This window comes from Rosa chinensis, chromosome 6, assembly GCF_002994745.2.
Source record: "Rosa chinensis cultivar Old Blush chromosome 6, RchiOBHm-V2, whole genome shotgun sequence".
Taxonomy (NCBI): Eukaryota; Viridiplantae; Streptophyta; class Magnoliopsida; order Rosales; family Rosaceae; genus Rosa; species Rosa chinensis.
This window is the reverse complement of record NC_037093.1, coordinates 41,795,407-41,815,469: the sequence shown is the minus strand read 5'-3', so window position 1 is coordinate 41,815,469 and position 20,063 is coordinate 41,795,407. Positions and strand designations below refer to the sequence as shown.

General features: G+C 38.1%; 2 protein-coding genes across 6 annotated transcripts; both read left to right on the top strand.

Moving 5' to 3' along the window:
* Window positions 1–858: 858 nt before the first annotated feature.
* On the top strand, window positions 859–10,691 carry LOC112170095 (RNA-binding protein 39). 2 transcript variants are annotated; one of them, XM_024307246.2, is made up of 14 exons: window positions 859–1,011; window positions 1,431–2,078; window positions 5,232–5,313; window positions 5,414–5,470; window positions 6,176–6,231; window positions 6,765–6,996; window positions 7,181–7,264; window positions 7,546–7,620; window positions 8,325–8,408; window positions 9,206–9,270; window positions 9,338–9,569; window positions 9,658–9,746; window positions 9,832–9,946; window positions 10,030–10,691. In XM_024307246.2, the coding sequence occupies exons 2-14, from the start codon at window positions 1,483–1,485 to the stop codon at window positions 10,069–10,071; spliced, it is 1,809 nt and encodes a 602-aa protein (XP_024163014.1). In that variant the 5' UTR covers window positions 859–1,011; window positions 1,431–1,482; the 3' UTR covers window positions 10,072–10,691. The 2 variants fall into 2 exon arrangements, with proteins under 2 accessions (XP_024163014.1, XP_024163013.1); XM_024307245.2 differs by having other exon boundaries at window positions 1,425–2,078.
* A 1,448-nt stretch (window positions 10,692–12,139) lies between these two features.
* LOC112173358 (monooxygenase 3) lies at window positions 12,140–15,490 on the top strand. 4 transcript variants are annotated; one of them, XM_040507654.1, is made up of 6 exons: window positions 12,140–12,398; window positions 12,532–12,678; window positions 13,128–13,208; window positions 13,526–13,691; window positions 14,276–14,504; window positions 14,793–15,490. In XM_040507654.1, the coding sequence occupies exons 1-6, from the start codon at window positions 12,325–12,327 to the stop codon at window positions 15,347–15,349; spliced, it is 1,254 nt and encodes a 417-aa protein (XP_040363588.1). In that variant the 5' UTR covers window positions 12,140–12,324; the 3' UTR covers window positions 15,350–15,490. The 4 variants fall into 4 exon arrangements, with proteins under 4 accessions (XP_040363588.1, XP_040363589.1, XP_040363590.1 ...); XM_040507655.1 differs by having other exon boundaries at window positions 12,142–12,398; window positions 13,140–13,208; window positions 13,529–13,691; XM_024310972.2 differs by having other exon boundaries at window positions 12,144–12,398; window positions 13,140–13,208.
* The last annotated feature ends 4,573 nt before the right edge of the window (window positions 15,491–20,063 follow it).

Genomic DNA, 20,063 nt, shown 5'->3' with positions numbered 1-20,063 from the left:
GCTACAGCAGATGTGGCGAAGTTCCAATCAACATTATTATAATGAACTACTACCACTAAATGCATTGCTCTTTTAAAATTTGATTCGTCAGATGGAGAGAACTTGGTCAATGCTTCCCATGATAGATACACAGAGCCCAGGCTCTGCCCAATCATAGTCAATCTAGGGTACGTTGCTTCCTCGATCCATTTCCGCTTGTACAGATAGACCACCTAATCAATTGGATTAGGTATCAATGGAAATTGAATTAGGGATATTGATAGAGTATGAAAGAGAGCACTGTACCTTTGGTGGGTGAAGTAGTTTGACTCCAAAGAGATCGACGGCTCGGGAAGTGAGTGAATCAGGGGAGGAGTCGTGGTCACCGGTGAAGACGACGCAGTCAAGGTTGGGGTTTTCATCCTGGATGGCTTTGACGGCGCACTAGAGCACTCTCTTGCTCCGCCGCCGTCGTTGGTGTAGGGGTGGAAGAATGCGACGGCAGTTGTTTCCGGCGGTGGAAGAGAGAGAGCGTTGCCGGAGTGAAGAGAGAGATCTGAGAGAGCGCTGCCGGAGTGAAGAGAGAGAGGGAGGAAAGAGAAGATGCATCATGCGGCTGGAGAGAGGAGTTGAGTGGCAATGCTGTAGTTTGTTAATTAAGTTGAGGGTAAAGTTATCATTTTACTTTAAATGGGGTTACTGGGAATAAAAATCTGTTGCTGGGGTAAGTGGGATAACTTTGGTTTATTTTGGGGCTTTTGGTCAAAGACCCAAAAGAAAAGGATAAAAAGGTGAAAAGTCTAAAAACTCAGGGCTCCAGACCCGGTTAACACAAACCAACCCATCCGGGTCGGGCTGGGTGATGTATATGACGTGGCGCCCAAATTGATAGCCTGCACTTTTTGCCCTAGTGCGCGAGAGAGAGAAGGAGGAGAAGAAAGAGTGATACCGTAATTGAAATCCGCTTTAGCTTCTCGAATTCACTGAGCTCTGCTTTCCTTCGGCTCATCGCTGCTTCTACTCGCGCCGGAGGTAAAAATTCAAGCTCGCAGTAAAACCCTAACACTGTGTATTTGGGTTATTTATCAATTTTTGGAAGCATGGATTATTGTTGCTGCGGTGTTGCACTGTTGATAGCAATTCGCCTGTGGTTTGCTATTTAGGGATGGATTTGTTGCTTTGCTTCTGTTTCACTCTCATTTGTATGGTTTTCAAATCGATAATGGATTTGAACTCCGGTGAAGTAAATTCTAGTAAAGAACTAAGAATCTGTATCGCTTTCGTAATTTTTTTTTAAAGAAAGAAAGAAAGGATGTTGTGTTTGGCGTGTGGTATTCTCTGTCTAAACTACTCTTTTCCTTTGGCTTACTTTCGGCAGCAAAATGCAGCTGCAAATCAAAACTGTGGTTAAGCTTATTTATTTATTGATTTACTTTTGTATATAGGTGCAGGTATCAGCGGGATTGAAGTTTATATCTCTGAGGTCTGTAAAAGAAAGGTCTGATGGATTTCGATGAGTATGACTATTTAGAGAAAACAGTTGAAAATCCTGAACCTCTGACATCAAAGGACAATGCAAATGGTGGGGAGGAAACTTTGAAGTCTGGAGAAAAAGGCCGCAGCCGAAGTTCAAAGCATAAGAGTGATGATAAAGATCATGACGGGGAGCGTCGCTCAAAGCGTTCAAAATCTGGAGATGAGTCGCATGACCATGATCGGCAAAGAGAGAGGGGATCTTCTCGCCACCGTTCACAGTCCAGAGATAGAGAAAGGGACCGTCACAGGAGTAGTCGGGAACACAGAGATAGGGAGGATAGAGAAAAGGAGGAAAGAAATGGCAAGGAGAGAGATAGGAACAGGGACAGAGAACAGGATCGTGATCGAGACAGGGATAGGAGAGAGCGTGACCGCGATACTGACCGCGACAGGGAGAAGGAGAAGGAGAAGGAGAAGGAGAAGGAGAAGGATCGGTCACGTCGAAGCAGGAGTCATTCAGAAAGGCATAGAAGTGATCGGGATGAAAGAGAGAAAAGCCGTGACATAGAGCATACAGGAAGGGAGAAGGAGAAAGATCTACGGGAGCGGGAGAAAGAAAGCAGGTATTCCTTACTCCTTGTAGCTGTTAGATTTTTTTTGTAGACTTCGTAATCTATTTTACTTTTAATTTTATTTTTATCAATGGTCCACATGAGATTAATAGTGCATAAGAATAGATAAGTGAACCTCATTATATCTGCAAGCCAGCAAACTTGGTTGATCAGTCTAGTTCTTGTTTGGCTTTCTTGCTTTTTGTGCTGCTTGTTATTTTTCTACTTCAACAGGGACTGGTTAAATTAATTGTACTTCTAGAGTAACAACATTGTCTCCTCATTGTATCATGCTTTGTGTTGGGGAGGAAGCATATGCTACGCATACTTATAGTAGAGGTTGATCATTGTGCAAGCTTTCCCTTTGTCCTAATAAATCTAAACAGTTGTTCTGATGGGAGAGATTTTTTGGCCCCTTTTTGTTGGTAAGAGGTAGGGAGACTTATGTTTAGTTCTCCATTTTAAAGGTACAGTTGGTGCTCTACTGCATTAATTCCCATCTGATTTTGAGAATTTCTATGGATTTCCCATTTCTAGCACTGATTTTGAAAGGAGGAGGTCCTAGGAGTCTTTTACAAAAATGGATCCTAAAGAGCTGTAGGATACTGTAGTTTTAGCAGTTAAAGAGGATTTTTAATTTGTGGAGAGAGGTTCTTTTGGGGTGGCAAGTGTATGTATGCCGAAAGAATAGCTATTAGGATAATCGGTCGTGAGTCGCGCGCTTCTGGAATGTCTTTGGAACAATGCGAGTAAAATATGCATTTTAAGTTTTTCAACTATGCTTCTTGCACCAGGCACTTTCCAAACATTTTCAAGGCTTGAAGAGCCTTGTACCAAGAGCCATTGTTCAGGATCTTTTTCTGTTTTTTAGCAATTTCTGTTATTAGCATCTTCCAAACCTTCTGTGACATCATTACCGCCGTCCATTATTGTTTTTTTTTCCCGGTTAATTAGGTCGAAAGTCATGTTATCCTTGAGGCACTAGCTTTGATGTATCATGTTTATGTATATATGTATTGTAAACTACAGAAATGCTTGCTCCTTTTGTATAAGAGCAATTCATCTTTACAAGCCAATCACAATTTGACAGATATTGACTTTCAAGGGGAATTGGTTATTAGGATGAAGGATAGAGTAATGGACACATGTTGTGCTGATTTGCTAAAAGGATGAATAACTTCTTATATGTAAGGAGCCAAGCCTTTTTCATAATTTATATATTGTAAATGCTAGTAGATTTTTTTGTTTTTTTGTTTTTTCTATGAGTGAGACATTGTGGGTTGAGTAGATATTGGAACCTCTGACAGGCATTTGTTAGTTTCTTTTCCCTCCAGGCATTTTGGTGTCAATATGGCAATTTCAGAGAAAGGTTGGCTAGCTAGGGTTAGGATCTTTAGCTTGAATTTCAAGTGATTTTATTTTTACCTTGAACTCTGGAACTGTAAAGCTGGTGAACCACTTTAATTTTTAGTGTTGATAGGGATAGGGAGCTTGTGAAAAAGTTATCTGAAAACTAAAAACAAAGAATCCTACATTATAGGAACAGTTGTTGATGGAGACTTTGTGTTAAAAATCAGACGCGTGACCAATTGTATTTTGGCAACTCACTTTGTTTGTAAGCACTAAACTCACTTGACGAGGATCAATTTGTGTACTTGTTTCTGTACTGGATGTGGAAATGCATTCATTTTAAAGATGTACTAAACTCACTGGATTGTTGTTATTATTAGTATTATATCCTGCAGTGTCTACTGCTTCCTCAAAGTATTAACTTTTTCTTGCACAATGGGGTTTCATGCCATTGTTTAAATAAAATCTCAGTTAGTCGTGCTTAAGCTTCATAAGTTACTTCTGCTATTTAATAGCCTTAGAAATTCTGAATATTGAACCCTAGATTCTCGGAACTCGCAGATATACTAGAGCAGTCTTCAGATGGTCTTTCTGGCAATTGGGCCAGGTACAGCTCGGTCATGGGTCTTAAATGTTTCTTCTAAACTTTCAGGCTTCTATTTAGAAGCTTGCAATGCAAGAGTGAGGGTTCATATTGGAGATTTTGACCGCGGTGGTGATGTCATGTTATGCTTTTTGTTATCCTCCCCCTCTGAAGTCAGTTGCTTAATTATATTTATTCTGTTGCAGAAATGCTGGTGAGGGAGTGATGGGCTTTGCTTAGAGAAGCAGCTCATCTTCTGATGCTTGTGGGAAGGGTTACAAGATTGGCTATTAATTTTTCACAGGATATATTATATGTATAATTTTAGTATGTGTGATTGCTTGCCTTTAGCATTTAGGTTATAGATGACGTCTGCAATCCTTGGAAGTTGATTTTAGTGATCACTGGATCTAAAGGGACTTATGTGGTTTTCCTTGTAAGCTTAGGTACCTGCCATTGTGTCCGTATACGTACAAACCTGCATAAATCCTGAGATAATTACATCCTTGTGTGTATGTAAGTGTATAACTTTATGTCTTTTTATTCCTGTATCGAGAAACTAGTGCAAATTGCTTGTCTTGGATGCTTTTGGTCCATAAATTGTGTTTTATTTTCCAAGCTTTCTCATTTAGACTTATAGTTAAAAACACTTGATCATATTAATATCATCTTTTTTTATTTTTTTTACTGACTTTTCAAGTAGATACTAGGCTGTGTTTCAGTTTCTAGGGGTAAAGTTATTCTATTTGTTTATGATTTTTTCACTGGAATAAAAGCTCTAACATGTTCCAGATAATTGCAACTAGGTCCTTTGATACTGCCATACATACAACTTGATGGTGCTGTTTCATTTAACATTATATTGTTTATAGAAGGTACAAAATCCATTTTTAATTAATGCATTACGAACTTTCATGCGATATTTTTCTCCACGTTGTTTCTACTTCAAATTTTAAGGTGACAAGGGCTGTTAACTTCTTCATCTACATAATTTGGTAATTTTATGCTAAGTATGTGTAGTTCCCTGCAGAATTATGGTGCATGGGTTCAGCCTTTATTAATTCTACAGAAAGATTGTCTGCCAATTTGGAATTATTATTTTATTCGTTTTGGATCCAAGGATATACTACTTTTAATTCTTGCATATTCTGTTGCGACATGTTATTGTCGTTTGTTCATATTTTGCAATATAATAGAACTTTTTTTGTCAATTTTCTCTTTCTGTGTTGCAGAAGATATAAAGAAAAAAAGGAAGAAGTGACAGAACCAGAGGCTGATCCTGAAAGAGATCAGAGGACAGTATTTGCTTATCAGGTCAGAGCAAGTATTTTTGTGTTTCGGTTTTATTTTGTTCTCATGACTTCTCTATTTCTCAGGTTTTTAATTTTGGATTTTTGGTGAACAACTTTGGCAGATTTGTCTGAAGGCAGACGAAAGAGATGTATATGATTTCTTCTCACGAGCCGGCAAGGTTGATACATTGGTCATTAATTTTTATGATGTTTAATTAAAAAAGATGGACTGTTGATTTGACAGACTTATATTGTGTTCCTTTTTTTTTTTTTCATGTCAGTTTAAGAGTTTCAAGTTCTGTGACAAATACAGTTTGATCTATACATGCTTGAAGGGTGTAGTGGATCACCCTGGCTCTATCTGATTGAATGTGTATCTTCTGTTATATTCTGGAGGCATCTTATCTCTTATATTGGCTATTAGTCCAGTATTTTCTTCAACTAAAGCAAATGCTGAAAAGCTAAAACCTCTTGATTTTTCTCTTTGCATTTAAAGTGGCTGTAAAGAAATAGATTCTAGTAAATCATATGGCCAGCCGACGGGATGTTTGCGATCTGTTTTTGTCCTGATTTGGTTAGCATTTTTACTGCATAAAACTATGGAAGATAGTTTTCCTCAAAGTAGCAAACCTTGGCCAAATGCTTCCTGTTTCTTGCAAAATTTTTGACAACCATAAGTTGGGAACTTATGAGAATTTTATATGTACCTTTCAGATAATCTAGTCAGTATAGGGAGTTTTCTGATTAGAGTATCTATCTCAATTAGAAATTGAGATTGGGTGTCTTATATGTCTGTCTCTTTATGTTTGTGTCTCTTATTCTACTTTTCCTAATAATTGTTGGTCTATTTTTATCAGAATCTTTCTAATATTTTATTTTTCCAGGTCCGCGATGTACGTCTCATTATGGATCGTAACTCAAGACGGTCCAAGGGAGTTGGGTAGGTTTTTTTTAGTTTTTAATATTTTATTCTGTCTTGGATTCTTGGTGACAAAAGCTTTGAGTGTTTTTTATTTTATTTTTATATTTTATATTTTTATTTTTTTTATTAGAAGACTCACTTCAAAAATCACACATTGGTAGGGCTAATAAGAATTAAGAGTCTGACAGTGGCCAAGTTATTTAGTTGTTTACAGTTGTCTGGTGTTGAGTGTTGACTAGAAACTAATGAATCCATTAAGGTGAAAATTATGCTGTTGTTTTTATTGTTCAGTTAATTTTGGAATTTGGTTTCAAAATGCCTTCCACTTCTTCTCATCTCGAGGGCTATATCGCCCTTGTTCTTAGATTTTGTGCTGCAATAAGAGAATCATCACATTATTTAAAAGTTTAAGTTGTTCCTTTGTACCAACTATAGTGCATATTAAATAGGATTTTCCAACTTGTCGAGACAAACTAATGTAAGGATAGCCTTGCAGTTATATCATACTAATATCTTGCTTTGACTCAAGAGTATTGGTGTCTGGTTTGTAGGTATATCGAGTTCTATGATGCGATGTCAGTACCTATGGCTATTGCACTCTCTGGTCAACCACTTCGAGGTCAACCAGTGATGGTGAAGCCATCAGAGGCTGAGAAGAATCTGGTTCAGTCAACTTCTGTGGTTACTGGAGCTGGTGGGATGATAGGTCCATATTCTGGTGGAGCTAGACGGCTGTATGTTGGCAATCTACACACCAACATAAAAGAAGATGATCTACGCCAGGTGAATAATTCTCTAAAATTGTTCTAATTTTGGCATTCCAAGTCTTAGATGAGAGGGAAAAAAAAAACAGGAGTTGTGTTTTGAGCACTTTTGTTTATATTCCTAAAGAAACTCTCCTATTGTTGATAAACTTCTCATTTTGACTTTTTTAGTCGACCTTTAATTGTGATACTTATGTATGCAGGTTTTTGGAGCATTTGGTGCTGTAGAACTGGTTCAGTTGCCTCTTGACGAAACTAACAACTGCAAAGGTTTTGGATTTGTTCAGGTGCGTTCTCCAACTCAAGTGGATTACATGTATATATGAAAGTGCATTCAAGAATTGAGTCAATAAGAACTGAGCCAATTGAACCCAGTAATCCACTAGGAAGTATTAAATTTAAAACATTTAAACTTAAAGGGCAACGGCTTAGAAATCTTGATAAGGATGGATGTTTCTATTTTTGTATGTGCCTATAAGATCCATTCAAATGTTCCTATCATGCTTGGTAAGATTCCTTGTAATTGTATTGTCTAAATAAACTGATTGAGGTAGTTATGTTCCTGCAGTTTCAACGGCTTGAAGATGCTAGAAATGCACTGAGTTTGAATGGCCAATTGGAGATTGCTGGTCGAGTAATTAAGGTAAGTGCAATTTATTATAATGTGATTGGACTTTCTTCTCCAAAAGCCAGTTGAATTTGTATATTCTAGTTCATGAATTAGGCCATGTCTGTATTTCTTCAACATTCTGCTCAAAGTTTTTATTGATAGGATATGATGTTCGGTATGTTTGTTCTTGTTGCCAAATTAGTGATGCTTTGGTATAGGAGAATAGTGCAACCCATCAGATGCATTTTGCCATATGGAATCAGCTGGATTTTTGTTGGTGTTCATATTTTCTATAGGGATGTCAGTGTTGGGTAGCATTTTTCTATAGAGATGTTCGTATTGGGTAGCATGTATTCTATGTGGAAACTTTAGATAGAATTCCGACGTAAGATCCACTATACGGATAATATGTTAAGTGGTCAGCTTATTATAAAATTCCGGTGTAAAATTCTTTTGTTCTTCTGTTTTGAATTGTCTATATCTGCCGTACTGTTGTAATGATGTGGCAGTTTACTGCTACCATCATGAAATTTACTTGGTGGATCAGAGTTGCCACTTGGACCAATTGTTTAGACTCAGCTTTTCAAAAGCTGTTGGATTGCTACATAGTGGTGTATTCTTGTGCTTCCTAAAATTAAGATTATGTTTAAAATCTTGCATACATATTCTGGATTTTTTTTGTTGTGCTAGAGCATATATTTTGAAGCTTAATCTGCCAGTTTTGCAATTTCATCTAGGTATCAGCTGTGACTGACCAGGCTGGAATGCAAGATGTTGGAGCAAATGCTGGTGATTTTGATGACGATGAAGGTGGTGGCTTGGTAAGATCTATTTTTCCTCTTTGGTTAAAATTCACAGGCTGAGATGATTGCTTAGAACTGGTTGCTCTCCTAATAAATGTCTAGAGAGTAATTGTTGCATGTGTAAAGGCTTCTGCTATATTGCTTTTAAGATGTCATTATATTTGATGCTAATGGCACCTCTACTTCATTTTTTGATAAGGAAACAATGTTATTGATACTTCATTGGTTCAATCTGCTTAGTACTTTATGTGGTTGTTATCATCTTAGTTACTTGAGAAGATATATTTCCTTGTTATAAATGATTAGAGTTCATTATCCAGAGAAATAAAACGTGATAAATTAGTTTAGATTGGCGTCTCGTTTACTCTGTCAACTTTTAATCATTGATATAAAGAATCTCTGTTGTGATTTTATTTGCAAGTCAGTAATGAAAGTAGAGATAGAGAATACAGCACAGCATGCATTCTTGTAGCCTGTTTACTGGGCTCAGACTCATCCCCTCCCCCTTTGGTTTAACTAGTAAGAAGTACATTTTCTCTCAAAACATTTTGGAAAGGAGATGACTTTACTAGTTTTTTAAGCCCACCACTTAGCCCTCCCTTAATAACTTTTTTAGTTGACCCAGTTGCTTTGACTAGTAGGAAATGCACAATACTCTTCTGGCAGTGCAGACATCAGCACTGCAAATCCAAAGGGTAGTGGTTTGTTGTATAAAGAGATGGATTTACCAAAACACTGAACTAAGTTTCTGCACTGCATTATAATTTTTGGTTGATCTGCAATATAACTGACTTAATCTGCTAATAATATTACAGTCATTGAATGCCCGGTCACGAGCAATTCTTATGCAGAAACTGGATCGTAGTGGCAGTGGATCAAGGTTTGTCTTTTCTAATTCTTGTATTTTTAATTGTTTTGGTTGGGCTTAAATTTTGTTGTCTATGCAGTCTTGCTGTCAATAGCACTGGTCTACCAGTGGCACTTCCAGCGGCACCAATCCTGGGAGCTGCACCAGGAGTTTCTTCTCTTGGTACTCCCATGGCCTCTGTTCCTGGTCTTGCTGGACTTGGTGTTCCGGGTCTTCAAATTCCTACAGCTACTGTTCCTTCTGTAGATACAATTGGTGTTCCAAGCGAATGTTTACTGTTGACAAATATGTTTGATCCTAAAGAAATTGAGGTTTGTGGTGGATGCCCTCAATAAGAATTCATTATTTTGATTCCATTAGTGGTTGTATCATATAATTGTTGGTTCCCTGTTTGAGCAGGCTGAACCAGATATTGATGTGGACATTAAAGAAGATGTTCAGGAGGAATGTTCAAAATACGGGAAGCTGAAACATATTTTTGTTGATAAGTAAGTTCTGTTTGCATTAATGCTCGTGTCCTTTTTCCTGTTTTAGAGTTTTATGTTTGACTCTCATTATATGTTTAATGAGCAGGAATACCGCTGGTTTTGTGTACTTGAGATTTGAGAACACACAAGCTGCAATAAATGCTCGACAAGTTCTCCATGGAAGATGGTTTGCTGGGAAGATGATCACAGCGACTTTCATGGTAATTACATGTTATTACGGCTGTTTATAGATTGTTGCTATTGCCCCATATTCTCTCTGATAAAAATGACTTCATTCATGCAGTTGCCTCAGACCTATGAGACTAAATTCCCTGAGAGCCGGTAGGATTATGCACATTGGGAATGTGAGAAAGGCAGCTGGTATGCCTTTTAGGTCCAATTTTCAGACGAGGGATGGGGATTTAATTGTCCTCGTGGCAGTGTAGCAAGAAAGAATGTCATGTTGAGATGTACATCACTTGGAAATTTTCAGTCAGTGCAATGTGAAAGTATGGATACTGTTTGTAGACTAATTTATGCTCCCATTTGTGTCAAATTTTTGAGTTTTTCAATTATGAATGGGTGTTGCTAGATTTTATCGACTCCTCGACGACTCTTAAGGGACATCCAATAAATGTTCAGGCTGTTTGGAAAAAGGTTTTACAAGCGTATTCTGGGCCTCACTCTTCAAGCGGTTTTGTATGAACAAATTGAAGCATGAGGACACTCAATGCCCAAAATGATGTGGTTTCGTCTCTGACACTCGAAAGAAATTCATGTAGTCTGATCATTTGTGATCTTTTGAGGGCTTGTTCATGCATCATCAATCTCGTGGTAAAATATTTCTTGTCTTTCATTTGAACTGGAATGGAACACAAACGTAAACGAATTTAGTGTCATTGGTATAAGACACTGTTTTTGTTTCCTAGTTCTTATTTCATCACTGATGTTGTTTCCTAATTCTTATTTCATCGCTGATGTAAGACTGCGTTTTCGTTTCCTAATTCTTATTTCATCGCTGATGTAAGTCACTGCCTTTTGGTTTGTTAATCTATTAAGCAGTTGTAAAGTACGTATAGAACTGAAACTATCTAACGTTGAAATTTGGAAATTGTCGCCAACAGGAAGCTTGAAAGGCAAACAGGTAGATAACAATTTTTAGAGCATCTTTGGCAGACTATCAATCTCGTTATCTTGGCTATTTTCGACAGCATGCTTTACTTTTTATCAACATTAGCAGCTGCACTAGACTCCTTAGTGGCTCTCTAAATATAGAGAGTGAAATAATGTTCTCTATTATTTTTGTTAATTTAAAATATTCATTTTAAGTCATTCTATTATAAATACATTTAAGTTATTTTTTAATCATTTTATAAATAATATAAATTCAAATCTAGTTAAAATAGAGAAAACTGATGCATACATATTTTTAAAATGGCTAACTAAAAGGGTTCTTGACCCAAAGCTCCAAAATCAGTTAAAATTGTCCCACTTACCTCAACAACAAAGTTTTATTCCCACTAACCCAATTTGAAGCAAAATAACAATTTTACCCTAACCTAATTAATAAATTACAATTTATTCCTACTTACCTCATCTCTCCTCCTCTGATTTGGTTTCTCTCTCTCTCTTCTCGTTGAAGTCGATGTCAATTGGCCACCGTCCTCCTATCATTCCGAGACCGGCTTCATACTCACCTGTAACCAGCACCGCCATTGCAGCCCGTGTCTCCCAGGTCTCCGCCTCACCACTACGACAACGTTAGGCTGCTCTGAATTGAATTCCGGCAACCTCAGGCATTCGGTCGCGCTTTGTGCCTGTGTCGAGGGGGCTCTGGGCTGGAGGTCCCAAAGGACGTTAGCAACCGGTGCTCATTGCCTCCTCTCTCTCACCTCTCTCTCTCTCTCTCTCTCTCTCACCCTCGTCGTCAGATTCAATTGGAAGCATTCAATTTTGGGGGGCAATAGATGTCTATTGGGAGGTAACAGAAGTCTATTTGGGGCAATAAACATTTCCAGCGACCTATGAGATCCCCGACCACCTCTTTGGGGACCTCCGGTGAGGTTTTCAGAGAAGTCCTGTTGGTGGCGGCTGGCAACCGAATTCTAGTGACTGGAATGGCAAAGTCTCCTATGGTTACTCTCTATCTCTAAGAAATAGTCTAAAAAAAAAAAAAAACTTTGAAAGATTGCCTTAGAGTGTTTTGAATAAGGGGGAATTAAAAATACTTAATAGGGTAAGTGGGAAAAAAATCCCTAGAAATGGGCTAAATTGACAAAATGCCTAACTAAAATGACTTTGTAGCTAATTTGGTTAAAATTTAACTGAAAAAAAAAGCTAATAGCTAATATTGCTAAATGATGGAGGAAGCAGTCAATTTCATCGGTTTGAGTGATATAAGAACAACAAGAACAGTCAACACGAATAGTGTCTGAGAGTGTTTCGTCATCCCTATCGTCATGTAATTATCACCACTTAGACTTAAATACCCTATGAATCCAGAGCTGTTAGATATCTGCATCTTCCTATTCTGTTTCACTTCACTGCTTCTGTTTCCATGAACAGCTCTAGAACCTTTATTCAGAGATAACCGAAAACCATGCAACAAGTAGAGGACGTTGTGATTGTGGGAGCTGGAATTTCTGGCCTCACAACCGCCCTGGGACTTCACAGGTACTCTTTCTTTCTTTCTTTTATCTCACAGACATAGTCAAGCTCACACTGTGCATGTCTGTGTTTAGTAATATGAACCCGAAATACATGTTAATGTACATATACCTAAAGTGAAGTTGAACTTTTGTTGCAGGCTGGGCATTAGGAGCTTAGTGCTGGAATCGTTTGATACCTTGAGGATAACAGGGTTTGCACTCGGAATATGGACTAATGCGTGGAGGGCTTTAGATGCCATTGGTGTTGGTGATCATTTACGGCAGCAACATCACACTGTTGTTGGGTAATTTTGACTCATTGGTTACTTTAAAGTCCTATCATGCAGTCAAGCTTTCAATATGAGCAAGTTAATTAAAGGATGAGTGTCTGTTTCAAACTTTCAATACATAATATGCCGTCCTTTTTAATACATTACATTTTCGAATTTTGAAGCCGATAACATTTGGAATGAGATATAGCCTATTGTTCGATAAGTTAGTAAGATTACTAAGATGTTATTTCGTGTAAAAAAGCAAATGGTTCATAGGCGTAGATATAGAATCTGTTATCAACCCAAATCCACAAATTGCCTCCACAAAATTGAAGAATATATTGAGATTGCAGTTCTGGGTTCTTCTAATATATGAACATTTGGCTTTGAACAATACTGCAGTCAAGAGTAGACAATGACTCTTTATTTGTGAGATTTATTTATACTTAAATTTACAAGCGCGTGTGAAACTAATTGCATAGTGTTGAATTCAGGAATGTGGTTTTCTCGAGAATTTCAGGGCTTCAGATGTTTAAGGTGTCATATAAGGCGAAAGGAAAACAGTAAGTCTACTAGCAGTCTAGGAGCCTCACTATATAGCTGATATTCCTCTATTTACATCTCATTTTCTTACTTTTAAACTGCAGATATTTCTTGTTCTGCTTTTTACCTCTTCAAAATCACTTATAACAAGTCACTTAACGATTAGAAGTGCTAAACAAAATAACTGTTCCTACCTTTGGTGATGCCTGATCCAATTGTTCTCTAGATAATATTAATCTGTTTCTGTTTAATTGATTTTGTTCATACACTCTCTGTATTTTAACATTCAGTTTAAGCATCCTCTGATCATTTAGAGTATAAACTAAATGATTTGCAGTGGAGACCATGAAGTGCGTTGTGTGAAAAGGAAGTTGCTGTTGGAAGCCCTTGCAAGTGAACTTCCTAGCGGCACCATTAGGTTCTCTTCAAAGGTTGTTTCCATTGAGGAATCAGGCTACTTTAAGCTGGTGCATCTTGCTGACGGAACCATCCTCAAAGCCAAGGTATAATAACATTGCCTTTTTATCTCTATCTCTCCTGTTCTTAAAACCATGACTAGTGTTATTAATGTACTGTGCTCAAAACGCAACTCTATTCCTCTGTTTCCTTCCCAAATTTGACAACTGCTTTTGGGGTTCTTACATTTGACCAGTGCAGTTGAGCATTCTATAGTACCAGAGCAACCATAAACATATATGCAAAAAAAAATTTCCAGTTAAACATCTTTTGACTGAAACATCATTTGGTCCCTCAAATCCTGAAGTTGAACAATCTTCCCAGAGTAAACATAATCATTACATGACTCCCTGGCTCATTGGCCAGAAAGCATGGATCCTAGACTCCTCTCTTCGTACACTCTCAACACTACTGTTTTGGTTATGATCTTCCCTAATTAGTTTGGTTCCCAAGCATAGTTTCATGACAAGTATGCAATTAAGATTTCTGTTGATGATCATCATTGCTCGGCACTATATATTCTTAACTGGACCATCTTTTGATGTAAAACAACACCATCTTCATTGTATGAGCATAATCATATCTACTGGTTTGAGTTATTGCTTATAATGTCAACACTATGACTGAATAGGTTTTGGTTGGATGTGATGGAGTAAACTCAGTGGTTGCAAAATGGCTGGGTTTCAAGCCGCCGGTCTTTACAGGAAGATCTGCCATTCGAGGTTGTGCTGAGTTCAAGAGCAGCCATGAGTTTGATCCCATGTTAATGCAGTACCTTGGGAATGGTGTTAGATCTGGTACCGTTCCTTGTGATGATAAAAATGTTTACTGGTTCTTCAGTTGGTCTCCCTCCAGCCAAGGTAAGCCTTTCACACAAGTTTTGGGGATTATTTGCTTTCATTCACACTGCTCCTGAACCTCAAGTTTCCAGTACTAGTAATCTTACAGGCCTTTTCTTCATTGCTTTAAAAATGGTGTTCATCTCTCAATCTCATAACAGATAACAAACAAAAATAATAAATGGTTTCATAGTGTTTTACCCTGACAACTTCCGAAACCTTTTGAATGTACGTAACATCCATATTATGTAGTTACCTAAAGCAGTATGTGTGGATTTCATTTTTTGTCTATACTTGCATGTCTTGTAGAGAAAGAGCTAGAAGGAAACCCAGCTCAGTTGAAGCAATATATGTTAAGCAAGCTCGGGAAGGTATCAGATGAAGTAAGGGCTGTTGTGGAAAACACTAATTTGGATGCTTTTATATCCTCTCCCTTGAGATATGGGCATCCTTGGGAGCTTCTTTGGGGAAATATTAGCAAAGGTACTGTATGTGTAGCTGGAGACGCGCTCCACCCCATGACCCCAGACATTGCACAAGGCGGCTGTGCTGCATTAGAGGACGGTGTTGTATTAGCAAGGTGTCTTGGTGAGGCCTTGTTGAAGAATCGGAGGCAAGAAATTAGAAATGAAGGTGAACAAGGAAAAGAGGAATATAAAATGATTGAAAGAGGGTTGAATAAGTATGCCAGTGAGAGGAAATGGAGAAGTTTTGATCTTATTAGTGCAGCTTATGTGGTTGGTTTTATACAGGAGGCTCATGGAAAAATAATGACTTTCTTGAGGAACAAGTTTTTTACTCCAATCCTGGCTGGGTTGCTGTTGAAGAAGGCTGATTATGATTGTGGTAAGCTCAGAAGCTCTTAACTGCAATGAGCAAATGATACATCCTCTGTTCAATAATGATCAAAATTGGAAGTATTCTTATATATCTGTCATATTTGTAATTCTAATAGTCTTATGTAATATGAAGAATAAATAACTATTGAAGTGGGTTTCTGTATAAAATCAAAACTTGTATTATCTCTTATTAAGTGGAAGAGTTTAGGAACTTTAGAACTCAATGTCGTTTGTCAGCTTCTTAACGGAGGTTTTGGAAGGAGACTAACGGAAATGACCTATTGGTCCAAAATTTGAGAGTACAAGGACTAAACGTGTGAAATTAGAAGGCCAGGGACTGAAGTGTTTTTTGGTCGAAAGCTCAAGGACTAAACAGTATTTAGTCCAATATTTAATATTAGGCCATCATATACAAAGACTAGTACATACACAACTATTTTTCAGCACATAATGCAAGGGAAATTTGTGGACATATCCAACCATCATGTGGCCCAGTTAAATATTAGGATTAAATACTATTTACTCCCTATACTTATAAGGTTTCATCGTTTCAGTCCCTGACTTTCGAATTTCACTTAAAAAGTCTCTGAACTCTCAATTTTCTTCCAATTGGTCCCTGCCGTCAAAATTTTCTGTTAAATTTGCCAAAAATGTCTATTATGCCCTCACTTTTATTTATTTATTTTTAAATTTATTTTTCTCTCTCTTTTATTTCTTTTTTTCATTTCACCTCTTGAAGGTGTGTGGATTGGAACCATCTTGATGAGGAGATGAACAAAAGGATGCGAGAAAGCCGGAAGAAGAAGAGGTAAAAAAAGAAAAAAAATAAAGAAAATAAAAAAATAAAGGAAGAGAAATTTTTTTTTGAAGTAATTGAGGGTATAATAGACTTTTTTAGGGGAAGATAACAGAGTTTTTGACGGCAGGGACTAATTAGGAGGAAATTGGGAGTTCAAGGACTTTTTAGGTGAAATTCAAATGTCAGGGACTGAAACGATGAAACCTTATAAGTATAGGGAGTAAGCAGTATTTAACCCTAAATATTAATGGTTTTGGTTGATGTATCGACAAAGTGATCACATGTTACACTATTGTCCGCAAGAAAACGATGGTTTTGCTAAACTCTCACCCAGATCATGAAATTGAGGGTTCACCACTCAGATTATCCCATAAAGTCTATAAGATTTGATAATACTGGAGAGTTTACATCGAAGTCTTTCGATGATTATTGCATATCCCTTGGGATTGATGTTGAACACATAGTTCCTTATGTTCACACCCAAGATGGACTCGCAAATAGAATCTTGGTAATGTGCACCAAGCTTCTAGTTTTTGCGTGGGGCTATGCAATCTTGCATGCAGCTATGTTAGTCCCGTTGAGGCTCACTGCTACCAACCTTACTCTGCGTTACAGCTGGTGACTGGGTACGAACCTCATGTTTTGCACTTACGCGCATTTGGGTATGCAGTCCTCATGCCAATTGTGCCGTCACAACGTACAAAGTTGGGTCTTCAACAAAGGATGAGCATACATGTCGATTATGAGTCCCATCCATTATGTGCTCTTTAGAGCCCTTGACAGGCGATCTCTTTACCGCTAGATTCGCGGATTGTTACTTTGATGAGACAGTTTTCCCGCCGTTAGGGGGAGATAAGAAAGTCACCGTTCCTGATGAACGGCGTGAATTAACATGGAATGTTCCCACAATGTCTCATCTTGATCCCCAAACCGCACGAAAATAGTGAAGTGCGGACAATTCTAGATCTATAGAGTATAGAATACAATATGCCAGCCACTTTCTCTGATCTAGCAAAAGTGACGAGATCATATATACCTGCTGCAAATGTGCCTGCAAGGATAGACGTCCATATAGGATGTGTCGTCCCAGATGGACGAGGTACGACCATGGCGGCTAACCAGTTATATGTCCCTGCCCAGAAGCGAGGTAGACAATTAGGTTCGAAGGATTCTTATCCCTGGAAGAGGGTAAACTTGGCACAAATGAATCCTCTTAACATCGCAATCTCAAACTGATCCATCTCATGAGATAAATTCGGATTATGGGTCTATCCTAGAAGAGAGGATGTTGGGGGACGCTCCAACACTTGAACCCACTCAAGAGAATAGAGAAATCTCGGTAAATTTAGTGAGATTTGGAATCGGGTTGAGATTATCATCGATGATATATTAGTATTTGCGGTGGCCACTGAAACTATAATATGCGATGACCTCGAACCTTGCTTAGTTGATCAATATCAATGAAAAGACGACTGGCTAAAAAAGGAAATAAGCAATCTAGGTCGAATTAGATTCCTTGACAAAGAGAAAGGTGTTTGGACCTGTTGTTCCTACACATCCCCATGTTAAACTCATAGAATTTAAATGGGTATTTGTAAGGAAGTATAATGAGAAAAACGAGATTGTGATACACAAGGTTCGTCTAGTGGCACAAGAATTTTCTCAACGCCCTGTGATTGATTACGAGGAGGCGTATTCTTCCGTAATGGACGCAATAACATTCCACTACCTTTTCAGTTTGGTAGTTTCCGAAAAACTGAATATGCAGCTTATGAATGTGATCACAGCTTATCTCTATAGGGATCACAATACAAAAATATACATGAAAGTTCCTAAAGGGCTTATGATACCCGATGCAAATAGTTCTAGACCACGGAACACGATCTCCATTAGTTTTGAGGCGTTCACTTTATAGATTGAAAAAATCTAGATGGAGATCGTATAACTGTCTAAGTGAATATTTGATCAGGATGGGATATGTAAATAATAAGCTATGCCCATGCGTGTTTATTAAGGAAACAAGTTTCTGGTTTGCAATTGTGCAGTCTATGTCAAAGACATGAATTTGATTGATATTCCTAAAGAAATCAAGGAAACCGCAAAGCACCTGAAGTCAAAATTTGAGATGAAAGACCTTGGGAGAACAAAACTGAGCACAGTGCAGATGAAATTTTAGTTCATCAACCAAATTACATCCAGAAGATGTTAAGACGCTTTAATGAGGATAAAAGCAAGCACACCCATGGCTGTCTGAAGTCTAGAGAGAACCGTATCGTCTTGCAGATGATAACGAAGAGATATTGGTGCCAGAAGTCCCATATCTAAGTGCAATAGGTGCATTATTGTACTTGGCTCAATGCCCTAGACAGGACATCTCATTCGATGTGAACTTGTTAGCTAGATATAGCTTTGTGCCAACACGCCGCCACTAGAATGGCATAAAAGACATTTTTCGCTACCTTAGAGGTACAGAGGAGATGAGCTTATTCTATCCCTACGCATCAAGGAATGGATCAAACTCCCTTGATCCTCAGAATGATGCTCGCCTTGATGGATATGCTGATATAGACTATCTATCAGACCCGCACAAGGCACGTTCCCAAACTGGTTATGTCTTTACCATTGGGAATACTGTAATTTCTTGGAGGTCTACGAAATAGACACTTGTTGCTACCTCTTTGAATCATGCTGAGATTCTAGCTCTTCACGAAGCAGTATGTGAATGTACATGGCTAAGAGCCATTACAAAGCATGTTCAAAGCACATGTGGACTGCATTCCACCATTGATGAACCAACCATTATCTACGAGGATAATGCTGCTTACATAGAGCAGATAAAGACGAGTTACATCAAAGGAGACAACACCAAACATATTGTACCGAAGTTCTCCTTCAATCAGCAACAACAGGAGCATCAGAAGATTGAAGTTAAGCATATTTGATCTGAAGACAATCGTGTAGACCTCTTCACCAAGTCACTACCAAAGTCTACATTCCAGAAGCATGTCCAAGGTATTGGTCTACATAAACTATCTGTATTACCTAACATGTAATTTTCAGGGGGAGTATCCTGAAGCATACTTATTTGACCATCGTGTACTCTTTTTGTCCTTCGTCCAGGGTTATTTTGTCCCACTGGGTTTTGTTACCTGGCAAGATTTTGACGAGGCACATCTTTAGCATGGTCACCCCACTTACTGCATCCAAAAGATGCTTTGATTCAACATATATATGCATTTGCTCATCTTTTCCCTTCGACCACGGGTTTCTCCCACTCGGTTTACCGGGCAAGGTTTTGGTGTAGCAACTCTAATGCATCCCTCTCATAGACATACTACCTACTTATGAACCTGATAAGAAGACTTCACCTATCTCTATTGTGATACGACTACTCCACATTCACGCGCGTTGTGCTCTTTTTCTCCTTCGACCAAGGTTGTTTTTTCCCACAGAGTTTTTATTACTTGGCAAGGTTTTGACGAGGCAACTTAAAAGCGTATGACAGGGGCAACACTATTGACATGGAATATCCAAGGGGAGTGTTGTAAATATTAATGTGGCTATTCATGTAACAGCAATTAGTGTTGCGTGATATACGCCAATTAAGATTGATTGGTGATTAACAGAATATAATTAGCGATTGATTGATTGTAATCAGACGAGTGATTGATGTAATCGCTAAATAGTAACCTTTTGTAAACCTGAGGTACTCCTATATAAACCTCATTGTGAGATGAATAGAATCACTTCATTTTCTCACGTCCCATTCTATGCGTCTAAACTCTCTCTCTCAATTTTTTGTTTTGTTTTACAACATATTCATATATATAAAACTCTTATATTACTGTTTCACTTGAGCTTCTGGGTTTCCAACCGTCCATTAGGTAGTTAAAGTCGCTTGTTTTCACGAGTAGTTGAAGCTGTTGTTGTGAGCATGGTTGG

Bases quoted from the DNA above. Each gene is read 5' to 3' on its own strand.
- LOC112170095 (XM_024307246.2), top strand. From the start codon at position 1,483: ATGGATTTCGATGAGTATGACTATTTAGAGAAAACAGTTGAAAATCCT. The intron at 2,079-5,231 runs GTATTCCTTACT...TCTGTGTTGCAG, and splicing joins GAGCGGGAGAAAGAAAGCAG to AAGATATAAAGAAAAAAAGG. The intron at 5,314-5,413 runs GTCAGAGCAAGT...CAACTTTGGCAG, and splicing joins GGACAGTATTTGCTTATCAG to ATTTGTCTGAAGGCAGACGA.
- LOC112173358 (XM_040507654.1), top strand. From the start codon at position 12,325: ATGCAACAAGTAGAGGACGTTGTGATTGTGGGAGCTGGAATTTCTGGC. The intron at 12,399-12,531 runs GTACTCTTTCTT...CTTTTGTTGCAG, and splicing joins ACCGCCCTGGGACTTCACAG to GCTGGGCATTAGGAGCTTAG. The intron at 13,692-14,275 runs GTATAATAACAT...ATGACTGAATAG, and splicing joins GAACCATCCTCAAAGCCAAG to GTTTTGGTTGGATGTGATGG.